Below are 14,999 nucleotides of genomic sequence, written 5' to 3'. Positions count from 1 at the left end.
GCCAAAATCTTGTTGATGCTTCCCATGCGGCTGATTGGGCGGAAATCTATGATGTTGCAAGCCCATATTTTTTCAGAATCAGGTAACAACTCACAATTTCCTTTTTCTAAATCTGTGTGAAACAACTTGTTTTTGTATTCTGATGAGGATTGAGCAGTCAAGAAACTATTGAGGATTTTTTTTATGATGGGATTCTGGGGTTTTGGAAAGAAGGAAAGGGACTAGAACTTCTCACAATTCTTTGTTGCTTTGGCTCGAAAGGGATGCCAGAGTTTTCAAAGTTCAGAAGATGTCTCCAAGATTGCTTCGGGAGAAAGTTATTTTCCTCATTTCTTTTTGGGCACACTCCTAGTCTTTAACTGTCCAAAATTCAAAGGGATAGGAAGGCATCTTTGATGTAATATTTTAGTTTTTTTTTTTTTTTAGATGCAGTCTATCTGGGAGGGTTCATTGTAATTATTTCTTCCTTTTAATAAATTTTTTTATTATCCCAGAAAAAAAATCCAAAAAAAAAAACTCAAAAATGCTGAGCATGTCTTGCTTGAGAAGCCCCAATTAGCCTGATAAAAGCTAAGAAACCATTTAAGCCAGGCGCTTTATCCCCATGGCAATCCTTAAGGGCTTGGTAAATTTCCACTTCTTCAAAGGGCCTCTAAAGCCATGCCACAGTGGAAGGACTTAGAGATCTGAAATTGATTCCAACCACTGCTGGTCTATATGCCTTAGATTCAGTAAAAAGGTCCTTGTGTTGAATCTTTGGTAAGCAAAACAAGTGTTCCAAACTTTTGATCCTCCCTCCTTGAGCCATAAGGTTCCGCCTAAAAATGATTTCTTCAATCTTAATGACCTCAGCCAATTCTTTCTTGAGTGAAAATCCTCTAACCTTACTTTCCTTATTCAGTCCTTGACCAAGTTCCTTTTCATCTCAGCCTTCAATTTTGAGGCATACAAGAAGTCAGCTTTCCCCTTGAAGTGGAGCATGGGCCACCATTGCTTGACCTGGTCCCTAAAACCATCATGCTTGAGCCACATGTTTTCAAATCAAAAAAAGAGTTGGTCACCACTTATGTCTCCCATGTCAACGAGGATAGGGAAGTGATCTGAGATGGACCTAGGTAGGCTTCTAGTAATTTTTGGAAAGTGAACTACCCAATCTGCTGAGATTAAGAAACTATCTAACTATCTATCCTTGAAAAAAGAGGAGACTCCCTAGAGTTGAACCAAGTGTAAGAGCCACCCATGAGTGAAGTCAATGAGGACATTCCCATTGATGAAGTCTAGAAACTCTCTCATGCAAATTTTCTGAGTTATCCCCATTTATTTCATGAGGATAAACAAACATACTGAAGTCTCCACCAAATGATACAAGGATCATCCCAACAGCTTCTAACACCCAAGAGTTCATTCCAGAAAAGCTGTCTATCACCTGGGCCGTAGAAAATAGTGAGGATCCACTGGAAGCTTATCCTCAAAGTTCCTAAACAAGCAGGAAACCAAGAAGGAATTAACAGAGTGGTCCAGTAGTTCCACGACATTATGCTCCCAAAAAACAAGAATGACCCCTGAATTACCAGCAGCTCCAAGGAAAATCCATCTGCAAGCCTCCTGCAGTCCTGCCCCATAAAGCTATGCCCAAAAAATCATCCACGGCCCCCACTTTAGTTTCCTGCAACAAACAATATCACCTCTCCAATATTTAAGAAAATTAAATTCTCCTTGATCTGTCATTGAGTCCCCTAAAATTCCACAAAATTAGCCATCTCAACATGAGTTCAGGATAAGACCCCAGCTGCTAGCCTCTGCCATGTTAGTGTCCCCAATCTTCTCAAAATTCACTGAAAACTTCAGTCCTTCTAATTCCCTGCCCAATGATGCTTGCAAAGGAGTGCATGCCACCAGTCATCCCTGACCCTTGCTTATCCTGTATCAGCTCAATGAACAAGGAGATCCTTAGGGAGTTTCCACAGCGGGGGCAAGAACACACCTCTTGTTGGGCTGCTGTCAGGGCTACTCCGAGAGTGGTCTGATGGATACCTCCTTCTCCATTTGCAAGTAGGTCAACATCACACTACTTGGTGCAAAGGCCTCGGTCTTCCTTTTCTTACTGGGAATCATTCTACCCAAATCAACTGCTGAAGACAATATCTAGTGCTAACCCATCAAGTTGAAACCCTCTAGAAAGGCAACATGCTCTGAATGATGATTCCTACAATTCCCTCGTACAAGTTCACACACATGGTGCGTTTTCAAAGGAATTTGCTGAAGCAGATTGAGAGATCAAACGAATCTACATAAAGTGGTGGGTTAACTGGGATGACTCAAAAACTTTGTTATCCTGGGGATATACCTGAGTCTCTTCTACATGTTGCTTTCCCACAGACCTTTCATCCAGAGAAAGTGACGTTCAATTTGATGATCTATGAAAGTTGCCATGTCAGCGCAGGGAAGTGGCCTCTCTTATCCAAAATCAATGTTGGTTTACTGGAGTTTGTTAACTAAATTATGGAGTTCGGTACAAGGGTAATTGTAAGAACCTGAACCGGGATATATGGAATAAATAAGTAAGAGAAGGGTAAAACGGTAATTTGAGCAGGCTTCGTCGACGAAGCTAGAATTTGTCAATGAGGGCCCTTCTGTTGTTCAGCGACGAAATGCAGGTGCTCGTCGACGAGGAGAAGCCGAGGGGTTTCAGGAAATCCAAAAATCTCAGGCTCGTCGACGAGGCCACTCTTGAAGGGAACGAAGACGCTGCCTCATCGATGAGGTTAGCCGAGTCAAAGGTGCTATAAATATCTATTTGGGTTGCTTCTTAACTAAGTAATCAAAATCCTCTCCCTCTCTCCCTCTCTAGGAACTCGAAATTTTCTCTCTCTCTCTCTAGATTTCTTCGTTGTACGTTGTTAGAATCGACGATCCGACGGTACTACAAGGATCAGGGAAGGATTCTCTTCGAGATTTATGGAATAGATCTTCATTTCGAGCATTTTTGGGATTTGACCCAAAATTGAGGTAAGGCTCGGTTTTCGTTTCCATTTTAGTAGTTCTATAGGGAATGGAATTGTAAGTATGTTTTGTACTATGGTTTATAGGTTTTGGAAACTCAGTTCACTGTTTAGGAGCCGTAGAATTCGGATTTGGATTTTTGGAGAAAGGTAAGGGAATTCTGTTTATATCGGTTATTTTCGAAATCGGATTTGGTAGAACTGTGGTTCACGGTCTTGCATGTGTTTTGGCTACTCATTTAGGGAAATCTAACGGGTGAAAATTACAAGATTTTCATGTTACAATTTTGAAAAAAAGGGGACATTGAGTTGCATCTCTGGTTTCATTGGAAAACTGTGAATATATATTGTGTTATATATGTGTTATGGAGATGGTCGTGCCTTGACTAGCTTAAACTGTATTTTTGGAAAATCATGATTTTTGGATTACCAAATGAGTGTGGATTGAATTGTTATATGAACATGCATGAGTTGTGTTTTGATGAAATGAAATAGGAACGGGGTTCCGAATTGTACCAGGTTTTGATGTCCGGCTTTTGCCGAAGAGTGCGCAATACCACTAGATCGGCCGGTTTTTACCGAAGGATGTGAAAACACCAAATCTGCATCAGTTCAACATTGTGGGCTTATGCTATGCCAGGTTACCGAGGGCACCGGCTTTTGCTGAAGGGTGTGAAATACCACCAAACAGCCCGACTTTTGCCGAAGGGTGTGAAATACCACCAGACAGTCCGACTTAGGCCGAAGGGTGTGACGACACCATATCATATTGCTTTGTATCATTGGTATACTGGAACTGTTTTGTGAAAATACTAGAACTGTATTGAACTGTATATGTTTTATGTCAAGATAACACTCATATGCCACACACTGATATAACTTATATCTTCCTTACTGAGAGGTGTCTCACCCCTATCGTACGTACATGTTTTTAGGTCCTTCGAGTAATCGAAACTAGCGTCCTTGTGTTGGGAGCGTAGTGGTCGGTGTACTGCGTGAAGTACTTGTGTAAGTACTAGGACTATATCGGATTGTCTTTTGGGTTTTGGCTAGCACCCGGGTTTACGTTTTGTATTATGGAGCTCAGACTATTTTTGTATAGACTCTGGTATGGTACAATGTATGTCTAGAAAGAAAAATTTCCGTTGTGTATATGTCTTGTATGAGAATGTGTATAGGGTGTACGAGAACCCCACGTCGAACTCTCATTCATTATTTTATCATTGGTGTTTTGTATGATACAGGGACAGGTTAGGTTACTAGTTCACCGCTGGGTCCCATTACCGAGTTCAGGGCGTGACAGTAATGGCATCTTGAAGAAGCATTTTGTTATTTATAACAATCTCAATTTCTTTTAGTATGGCAGCATGGACATCTTTTAAGCTTTCAATGGCCATGATGAAACACACAAGGCATACTGATCGACTCAATCGTGCAATGACAATATTCACCACTAATGATATGAATGATGTGCCTATGTTTGTGCTTGCAGTCCTAACAAGTCCAGCAATGCAGGACTTTTTTCCCCACTAAGTATTTTTTAGTTGGAAATAAGAAATTGCAAAGGATGCATGACTAGGATAAGGCTACAAACTACCAATCAAATTGAACAGTATTCGCAATCCCCAAAGATGGAACTTGTAACCTTCCCAAAGCTTTCAAAGCCTACCAGATGAATATGTGCAATAACAGATGCACTTGGAGTAACAATCCAGCAATCAATTGCTCTAAAACAGGCAAGATCCCCAAGAAGATAGCGCAATCATGAGAAGGATTGTGGAATGAAGTGCAGTCTTTTAGCATGTATTTTTTTTCTATCGGTTTCTCTCTCTCTCTCTGAATCAAAGACTATATATGGCAAAACTAGGTTGGTATAGTTGGGTCATGCTCCAGCAGGAGTATGTTGTACTCCAGGAAGGTCTGACGTGGCAAATTAAAGATTTGGAGGATCTTTGGTGGGGAAGATATGCACAAAGGCCTGTGAGTCTGTGACAGTCTTCCCTTCCATCAATAGGGCAGCAACAGGAGGTATTTTTCTTTCCCCAACGATGCAGAGTTTCAACAGTAAAGATCAAGTCTCCGGGGTTCCCCACTGCTGTTCACAGCAACAATGCAACTTTTTTTCCATAACTGTTACTTCTCCTCCTATATCCCCAGACAGTTGTGCTTTTTCTTTAGGAAAATACAGGAGGCTCTACGAATTTTGGACTGGTTGAAATGACAGAAGAGATTAGGGGTTTTGGTTTGTTAATGGATGGGAAGCAAGGGGTTAACAATGTTTAGATGATGTCTTAATGAACCAAAAAGAGATGGCTGGTGGAAGTTGATAGGTTATGTATTTAGGGGGTAGGATAAGGGGCGTTTTTAGAAGGTCATGGTTACCGATAAAGTGATGGGGTGGACAGCTGGGTAGGGAGAAGGGTATGGATGACGATGGCAGGATAGAAGAGTGATTGTGGTTTAAAGATACCATAGGGGAGGATCGAATTAAGGCTCTGATACTGATTTGATAAGGGACTGATTGGAATGGGAAAATGATGGGAAATAAAAGAAAATAAAGAGAAAATGAGGAGAAATTTGATAGAGAATGAAGGGAAAATACAAGCACAATAGGGTTCTCAATTTCAATAACACAAGTTCTGCCGCCCAATTTTACAAGATAGAGCATTTATATAAGCTTTTCTCCCAAAAACTAAATGAGGAAGCAAAAATAAGAGAACAATTTTAAATCATTAAACTGAAAATTATAGAATAAAATCTGACAAACAAAAGCCTAAATTGCACCTACATCAATGGTACACAGAAATTCTGCTCAATGCAATCCCCGATTGCCCATCACTTCCTCTCCAAAGCCTTATCTAAAAATTAAATTGACCCTGCCAAAATCCTTCTCAAGGTTTAACTTAAGCACAATTTCTCCATGACTCCTCTTTCTAACATCTTCAGCCACATCATCGACAAGCAGCCACTAAAACAGCATCAAAATCAATCTACTCCTAATAAAAGCACTACATGATATGAAAACATTCTCACTGGAGGTTTTTCTCAATCTCCAAGACAACAACTAAAGCTAAAATCGTATAAAGACCAGTGACCAAGTTAACATATCTAGAATCCTTGATCTCAAGCAGGCACCCCTATTAAGGATATTGCAAGTGGTATAAAAGTGGAATTTCAAGCAGGAAAACACTGCAAATCATGAAGGTAATTCTTCTACTCCTGTTCCATCTCATCCCAACTCTAAATTACCGAATTGCCATAAGGAATTAAAACCTGAGGGGGAACTTAATCCCTTTGACCATTTTGGGGATGACGGAGAAAACCAGGCAGCCCAGGAACCCCTTGATGAATTGCCATAAGGAATTAAAACCTGAGGGGGAACTAAATCCCTTTGACCATTTTGGGGATGACGGAGAAAACCAGGCAGCCCAGGAACTCCTTGATGATGGGTCTTAGTATGGTGATTCCCGCCAGGGATAAGGTTAGGTTTAAAAGGACTGAATCAGGGGGAGGAAAGATGAACAAACTGAGTAAAGAATTGGTTAGATTAGCTTCTTCAGTTAATTATGAGAAAGGAAGCAGGTCGGTGAGTTTAAATGAAGCTTTTAGCTTGGAACGTTGGAGGTTTAAGAGTGTTGATAACATGAGAACTGTTAAGAATTTGATTAATAGAGTCAGCCAGGCTGTTTTGCTCTTACAGGAGACCATGCTAAAAGAGATAGATTTTTTTTTTTTGGTGAGGCAAGTTTAGAATGCTAGATTTAAAGAGTGGGTGTCTTTTCCTTCTTCAAGAGCTTCAGGAGACCAGATAGTGGTTTGGGATACCAGACTTGCTTGTTTAAAGGCACTCTCCTAGGATCTTATATTTTGTTGGTCCTATTAGAAGTGAGGGTGTTGGGGAGTGGTGGTTCACATCCGTTTATGGCCTGACACAGCACTCTCAACGCAATATATATTTTTTTTTAATTTGGACTTCTTAGTTTGTATTGGGTGGTGGGGTAATTTCAATGTTATTAGAAATTTGAGGGAGAGGTTTGGCGGCTAGAGGGTGAGTAGTAGCATGAGGAATTTTGACTTTTTTATTTGAGATTGTGGCACAAAGGATGAGCCCTTGAACAATTGTAGTTTCACTTGAGTGGCATTGGGAACAAACAAGCTTTGTCTTGCATTGACAGATTCCTCTATGCCAATGCTTGGGACGAATCGTTCCCAATATTGCGCAAGAGGTGTTGGTTGGGCCTGTCTCTGATCATTGTCTGGTTTCTTAGATTCCAATCCAATTCAATGGGGACACTAACACTTTTGGATTCGAGAAAATGTGGCTATTGCCCCCTTCTTTTCATGATAATATTAGAGGTTAGTGGAAGGAGTGCCATGTTCAGGGTTGGGAGGGGTTTTAAGTGATAAGAAAATTAAAATTTGTCCATAACAAGCTAAAAGAGAAGAATAAGAGGTGTTTGGGAATATCAAGGAGAAGAAAAACAATATTTTGAATGATATTATTAGAATGGATAGGTTGGAGGAGTATGGTTTGTTTAGGGAAGAGAGGAGTTGGCGCCAAAGGTCTAGGGTTAGATGGGCTAAAGAAGGGGGCTGTAACTCTAGGTTGTTTCATCAGGTGGTAGGGTTGCAAATGAATAGCCGCTCACAAGCAACTCAAGAGCTCAGCCAGGTAAAAACTAGTTTAGGCTCATTTTCATTATATAAATGAGTGATTCCCAAGCCTAATTTCAAGATTCATTTAATACACAAGCCAAACCTAAACATGAGTAGGCTCATCTCATTTCAGCTCATGAGCAGCTTAATTACAGGCTTGGTCGGGCTCATTTAATAGGCTTGGGTTAAGCTCATTTAATAAAGTCAAATTAGGCTGTCAGCTTAAAAGTACAAACTGTCTAAGCGTGGCCTTGTTTAGCTCAAACTCCATAACCTGAATTTAGGGATAGGGCCAACGCTGAAGGTCAATAGACTAGTTTAGTAAGGCAAAAAAATCCTAAGACAGTATCCCTTCATTTGGTTTGTGAAATGAAATTAAAGCAGGAAAGAAATTGAGGGAGGAATGGGATCAAGGTAGGAATGGAATTGCTTTTGGAATACAATTACTACGTTTGGTTAGTAACATGGAATAACTATAAGAATCCAATTTCAATTTCTTTCCAACATTTGGTATTCTTCAATGGCTTCAATAATGGAATGAAAAATAATTCATTTTTTTTACTAAAAATTTTTAATACATAATTGTTTAGTTTTTATTATTATTTTTATTTCACAATAGTGAATTTTATTAGCTTTAATATTATTTTTTTATTGTTTCTATATTATTGTTATTTTTAAACTAATTATTATCAGTGTTTTGAAAGGCTCAATCGAGGCTCGCCTCAAGGCAAAGCATGCTTAAAACGCCTTGAGGCTCAATCTAAAGTACCAAATTCCAAAAAAGCTAACGCATTACATGTTGAGGCTTACACATTTTTACAAAAAGCACGCTTTTTGCGCCTTTTTAGTTGAGGCTTACGCATTTTGGGCATGTGATTTTCATGTTAGAATTGATTAGAAAATTTTAACTGCATGTTTGTACAAAAGGAATGTCATAATATGAGTTTATTTGTAAAACTCTTGAACCTCAACCATTCCAAAATGACTGGATTTATATCTTACGTCATGAAAATAGTTTGAACTTGTAATGGTATAGCTATCTCTTGTCATGATTTATGTTATATTCAAGTTAGCAATTTTTGAATGGCCAACAAGTATTTTTCAAAGTACATCTAGTTTTTCTTTTTTACATTATATTTGTGACTTTCTTAATTTTTACTTTATTTTAAATATATATAATTTATTTGACAAATTTTTATCTTAAAAAACAAATTCTCAAAAAGGCTTATGCCACAACGCCTTAAGGTTTACACCATGCCTTTTAAGGGTTAAAAGTACGCCCCTTCGCCTTTTAAAACATTGATTATTACCCTTAAAGTATTAATTATTATTATTTTTCATTTTTATTATTATTATTGTTCTTTTTGTTATTATTATTTTATAGAAATAATTATCATTTCCATTGTAATTATTATTAGTTATTATTATTTTTTATTTTTTAAAAAATAATTATTGTCCTTAAAATAGTAATAATTACTATTATTTTGCGCATTTTATTTTAGTATTATTATTGTTGTCGTTTTTGTTTGATTATTATTTTTTTATTATTTAACAATAGTCATAATTATTAGTTTAAGCATTATTTTTATTGCTGTTATTACTATTTTTAATTATTTTTATAATAATTAGTATCCTTAAAATAATTATTATTACTTTTCCTTTTTTATTATTATTATTGTTCTTGTTATTATTTTACAATAATAAATATTATTCTTATCATAGTTATTATTCGTTGTTATTATTTTTCATTATTTTCCTTAAAATAATTATTATTATTTTGGCCTTTTTATTATTTATAATGTTCTTGTCATTATTATTAGTTTAATTGTAATAAATATTATTATTAGATGTTATTATTGTTATTGTAATTATTATTAATTGTTATTGTTTTTACAATAATAATTACAGTTAGAATTATTATTTATTTTTTATTATTATTATATTTTATTATTTTCATAACGGTGATTATTATTAGTGCAATTATTGCTGTTTATTGTTGTTATTACCATTTTTATTATTTTTACAATAATTATTATCCTTAAAATAATAATTTTGTTACTTTTGCTTTTTTTATTATTATTGCTCTTGTTATTATTATAATTTTACAATAATAAATATTATTTTATTGTTGTTATTATTAGTTGTTATTATTTATATTATTTTTATAATAATTATTATCCTTAAAATAGTTATTATTTTGGATTTTTTTTATTATTAATATTGTTCTTATTGTTATTACTAGTTTATAATTATCATTATTTGTGATTATTTTTATTGTAATAGTACTATCATTAGTACTATTACCATTGTTGTTGTTTTCAGAATTTTTTTATTATAAAATGAGTCTAATTCCATGGAATGAAGATCGATTCCGGCCTATCTGGACTAGAATCGTGATCCCCCCATTTGCAGGAATCGTATTCCGGCCGGAATATGATTCCATTCTTAATTCCACAAACCAAACACAGAAATCTGATTCCATTCTTGAGATTCGATTCCATTCTAGGCCTGATTCCACAAACCAAATGGGGGGTATTATTAGAGCCCCTTTTCACCTTTTGCCTAACAAACTTAAAAGCATCTTACCTCTCACAATTAGAGGTTCCAAAAGAACTAAATCGCTCATGAAGTCTCCAAAAATCCTAAGGTGAGTCAGCTCACTAACGGCTCATCAGCTCATTCATTTGCATAAATGAACAAGCATGAGTAAATATATTCAAGCTCGATTAGAACTCAGCTCGAGCTTGAGTTCAGCTAAAAATTTAGCAAACACACTTGAGCATGGTAAAGCTCAACTCAGCTCCTTTGCAGCCTTCCAAGTGGCAAATAGAAAACGAAAAAAGTCTCACTAAGGAGCTGGAGTTCGATTCAGAGAGAGAGGTGAGAGATCATATTGGACAAGAATGGTAATATTTATGAACTGTTGTATAGTGATAAGTGCAAGAACAGGCTTGATGGTGGAGGGGCTTGATTGAGAACCTATAGGAGAGGAGGCTGCAAATTGGTTGGAGAGGGCCTTTGAATTGGGGAATTAGAAAGGCTATGTTTGACATGAATAGGGATAAAGCACTAGACCCCGATGGCTTTACAATGGTCTTTTCCAAGATAGTTGGGAAGTGTTGAAAGATGATATCATGAGGTTTTTCAGGGGGGTTCCCATAACAGTGGAGTAGTGTATTAAGAGTATTAAATGTACTCTTATTGCCCTCATTCCAAAAAAGGATAAGTGTAGGAGGGTGAAAGATTTTAGGCTTATGAGTCTTGTGAGTGGTGTTTATAAGGTGTTAACTAAGGTTATCTCGGGAAAAATTAGACAGGTGTTCAACGATACAGCATTGATGGTCCCAATTTACTTTTGTTAAAGATAGATAAATCTTAGACGCAGTTTTGGTAGCTAATGAGGTGATGGAGGATGTGAGGATGCGGGGCAAAAAGGGTGTGGTTCAGCCCGAAGCATTCCGAACAAAAGGGTTGTTTGATCATGCGCGCCATTTAATAAAGTGAAATTTGAACTCTGTTCCCATGCCTTCCCATAGGAACCTCCAATGAATTCCTTCAAGCCTATTGGCAACTGAAGCCGAAAGAGGGAAGAGAGACATGAAATAGAAAAAGCCTATCGCATGGTTAATTGGGATTTCCTTCATAAATGTTCCAAAAGAAAGGTTTTGGGACTCCTTTACTCTGATAATACGTCACTAATTGTTAATGGTCAGCGAAGATACTGGGGTTACTTGGGTGATGTAGGACAAGAAGCAAGACCTTGAGAAGATCCTTGTTGGAGAATAATTACGAAGAATTGGGCTTAAGAATTATTGGGTTTAGTTTATAGTTTATTATGTGTTTAGTTTCATTAGTATAATATTATGTGTATTTGAGGGTTTGTTTGTAGTATTTGTGTTTTCTAGTGGTATGTTTGTAATGTAATGTAGTTTTAGGGGTATATGTGTAATTTCATGTGTTTAGAGGCTTTCTTATAGATAGTGTGCGAAAGCCATGTTGTAGGCAGTTGTTGAATTTGAATTGGAGTTCGACAAGAGTCCCCCCCCCCCCCACCACACTCCTTTCTCCTCTTTTCCCCTTCCTTCCTCTCATCAATTTTTCCTTCTCTCCCATGACTGCAGATCCTAGATGCTGCCCCGCATCATTGGGGTTTAAGACAAGGGATCTGTTATCAATTTTTATTTTTTTTTAATTTTGGTGGCAGAAGTTTGATTAAGCTGGTTCTGGGGAAAAAAATCTTGAAAGCAACGCTGGGAAATTCTGCAAGGTCCTGACTTTGTTGAGCACTTTCAAGAAAATTTTGGGGCTGAAAATAAAAATTTGTCTAAGAGTAGTTTGACAGGTATGAATTTGAGTGGTAGGGAGTTATAGGGCTTCAAATCTCCAGCAGCAACTCTTTGGCTTGGCCTTATCATATATTGGCCTTCCTTTGGGAGGCAATCCTTTGTTGGGTTCTTGTTGGGATCTAGTGATTTCAGAGTAGAGAGGATATTAGAGGGCTGCAAGGGAACTAATCTTTCATTGAAGGTTAGGATCACTCTCATTAGTGCTTCCTTTTCTAATACTCCCATTTATTTTTTATCCTTCTCTAGAATCCCTATTAGGGTGGTTAGGACCAAGAGAAAAAATTATAAAAGATTTCTTATGACCTAGCTTTAGAAAGGATTAGAGGGATCACCTAGTTAGAATCCCTACTAGGGTGGTTGGGACCATGACTTTTTTAATGGCGATTTTTTGGGATTTTGGGAAGAGTAGAGGGAGGATTTTTTTGGAATAGCACAGTATGACAGTATTTGCCATTTTGTGGGTTCTTTGGCTCAAAAGGAATAAAAGAATTTTTAAAGATACTTTTCGATTTTGCTTTGGGAAAAAGTTATGTTTTTTGCTTCTTTTTGGGCACATTGCTTTGAGGTTTTTGGGGGCCTATCATTGTCTGATCTTTGGAGGACTGATGCAATTCCCTTTTTTTTTTTTTTTTTTTCTCTTCCACGACAAAGGATGGCTTATACTCCTTTTCTTGTAATTATTCTTTTTATTAATGGATTTGTTTAGTCATAAAAAAATGGAATAATTTTGCTATATATTTAGCCCCAAAAAAAAAATTTATTCTTCCCATTTCTCCACATTTAAAAAACTGGCAGAGCCACATAGTACCATCCTTAAGAACCTCCCAACATAGTGAAACCATCCAAGCTCCATTTTTTCATCCTATACATCTCAAAAATAGTTACTTTCACCTACTCCTCATCAAAACGCCGCTCTAACGAGCAAAGCTTCTCATCAATGATAAGGAAGGAGAGAGGCTTTGCGCCAATGCTCAATTATAGCTCTTTTACAGTGTCTTTGGTTGGAGAGAAATGCAAGAAATTAGAGAGAAAAGCTGCTTCTCTCAATTTATTTTGGAGTAGAGTGACGCCTTTCACTTTGTTGCACGTTTCAGCTAATGGTTTCTTATTTACCTTTGGCAGATTTACAGTGATTGGAATGCCTTGATCCAGTAGAGGTGTTCTGTATTTAGTTATTTTTCTTCTGATCCTTTTTTTTTTTGGTTCTTTTATTGTATTCTTGGGGGATTTCTTATTCTCCCTATTTCCCTTTTTTTTTTTTGTACTTCACTTTTCCTTCCCTAATGAATTTTTTTTTTAAAAGGAAATGATAGAGCACCAACCAAACCCCTCAATCATGGGTCTAAACAGAGTGTCTTCTATAAACACCCAAAAGATTCCATCGTCCCCATAAATAATCCTTTTATCCCATATGACTTCTTCATAATCCAATCCAACTCCTTAATAAACTTGTTCCTCCTCCTCCCATAGCGATTCCACAAAACAGATTAATATTGCAATCTTTTTATTATAATCACCTAATTCAATATTTCTACCTTAAGACTCATATCCGCTGTCAAGAAACCTCTTCTAAGCTCCATTTGATTTTTCAAGAACATACATTTGGCCTCAATATCGCGGTCCAACAATCCACTCTTCATTACCATATCACCAGTAAAATGTATTCTTCATTTCCTCACCCTAATATCCCCCAAAAACCACCTTATTCCAACTGTTTATCACTCACAGACTTCAATTTGCTCATAAATTTAAAACTCTCAACCCTACATATAAAACATACACTTGCACTCATGTACTAAAAAAAAAACATAGCCTATCTGAACTTCAAATCCCTAGTCCAAAAAATTATTTTCTATCTTTTTGGAGAACAAAAAATAATCAACTGACTGCCCCAGTCCTCAATCCAATTTCACATGTCCTTTAACTCCTCATCATAATTTGAACAATTAGGAAATTCAATTAATCCTCATGCCCCGACAATTCAGTGATTCGTCCTTGTTTATCCGTGTATTTGCGCAAGCATGCACGCGCTTTAGTGTGAAACTCATAAAAAAAAAAAAAGTTTATTTATGTACGAATGCATTCGGTTTAACAACTGAAGGCTTACAAATTTCGCCACGGCGGAGATCGAGAGAGGCGATAACGTTCTCTTCGGTGGAGACGATAACGCGCTTCCTGCCAGCCTTTTGTGTGTTGAACACCGCGTGCTTTACTTTGCCTATGTACTGCTGATGCCTGCGAATGCGTAGAGAACACCATTGGATTGAATAGAAACGGAGGCCTGATCGATCAAACGGCAATTACCACAAACTTACCAGTCCAGGAGCCCAACTTGATCCCCGTAGAGGGAAAAGCCAGGGTTCGAAAATGAGAAGAAGAGCAGAAGAAGGAAAAGTTTAACCCTGATCGCCACCGCCATGACAACTAGCTCTCTGCCTCTCCCTCTCCCTCCGTGTGCGAAGAGAGATCTATGGAACCACAGTTCGGACTTCGGAGGCAGCTTGAGCAAGAGGGAGAAAGAGGCCGGCTTGCTAATCTACTGCAAATCAGAATCCCCCACCTAATTTTTGATAATATCATTTACACCCCCACCACACAAAACAAAAACTATTTAAAATTTACATCATGCACCCTATATAAATCTATAATTAACACTCAACGATACGTGATGTTACAAGACCTAAGCTTGCACTGTACGTCTTAACACTACGATGACACTAACCGTCAAGTCTCATTTGATTAAACCAATGACAATTAATTTGAACTTATTGGTTACTTTTACTAATACATGTAAAGAAGAATGGCATAAACAAAGTAATAATTTACTATTCTCAACCTTATTCAAAGTGAGGGTTATATACTTATTACATATGCACAAATACTATGTACCAATTTCCTCCGGTATCTTATGCCACCCACATGTCATGTTAATACAATAAACACCCCTCGGGCGTTGTCTAGGATTTGCAATTTGATAACTTCAACTGCTAAAGTT

The 14,999-nt window shown here is 37.2% G+C and overlaps 1 protein-coding gene across 1 annotated transcript in view; it reads right to left on the bottom strand.

Moving 5' to 3' along the window:
* Positions 1-14,557, bottom strand: part of LOC131150740 (uncharacterized) — a 33,518-nt gene extending 18,961 nt beyond the window's left edge. The window contains exons 1-2 of the mRNA XM_058101662.1: positions 14,320-14,557; positions 14,112-14,239 (exon numbers count right to left, since the gene is read on the bottom strand). Of these exons, the coding sequence (XP_057957645.1) occupies positions 14,112-14,239; positions 14,320-14,423 (232 nt within the window). The 5' untranslated portion in view covers positions 14,424-14,557. The remainder of the gene's footprint in view (positions 1-14,111; positions 14,240-14,319) is intronic.
* Between the last annotated feature and the right edge of the window lie 442 nt (positions 14,558-14,999).

This window comes from Malania oleifera, chromosome 3, assembly GCF_029873635.1.
Source record: "Malania oleifera isolate guangnan ecotype guangnan chromosome 3, ASM2987363v1, whole genome shotgun sequence".
Lineage (NCBI taxonomy): Eukaryota > Viridiplantae > Streptophyta > Magnoliopsida > Santalales > Ximeniaceae > Malania > Malania oleifera.
This window is presented reverse-complemented; position numbering and strand designations above follow the sequence as displayed.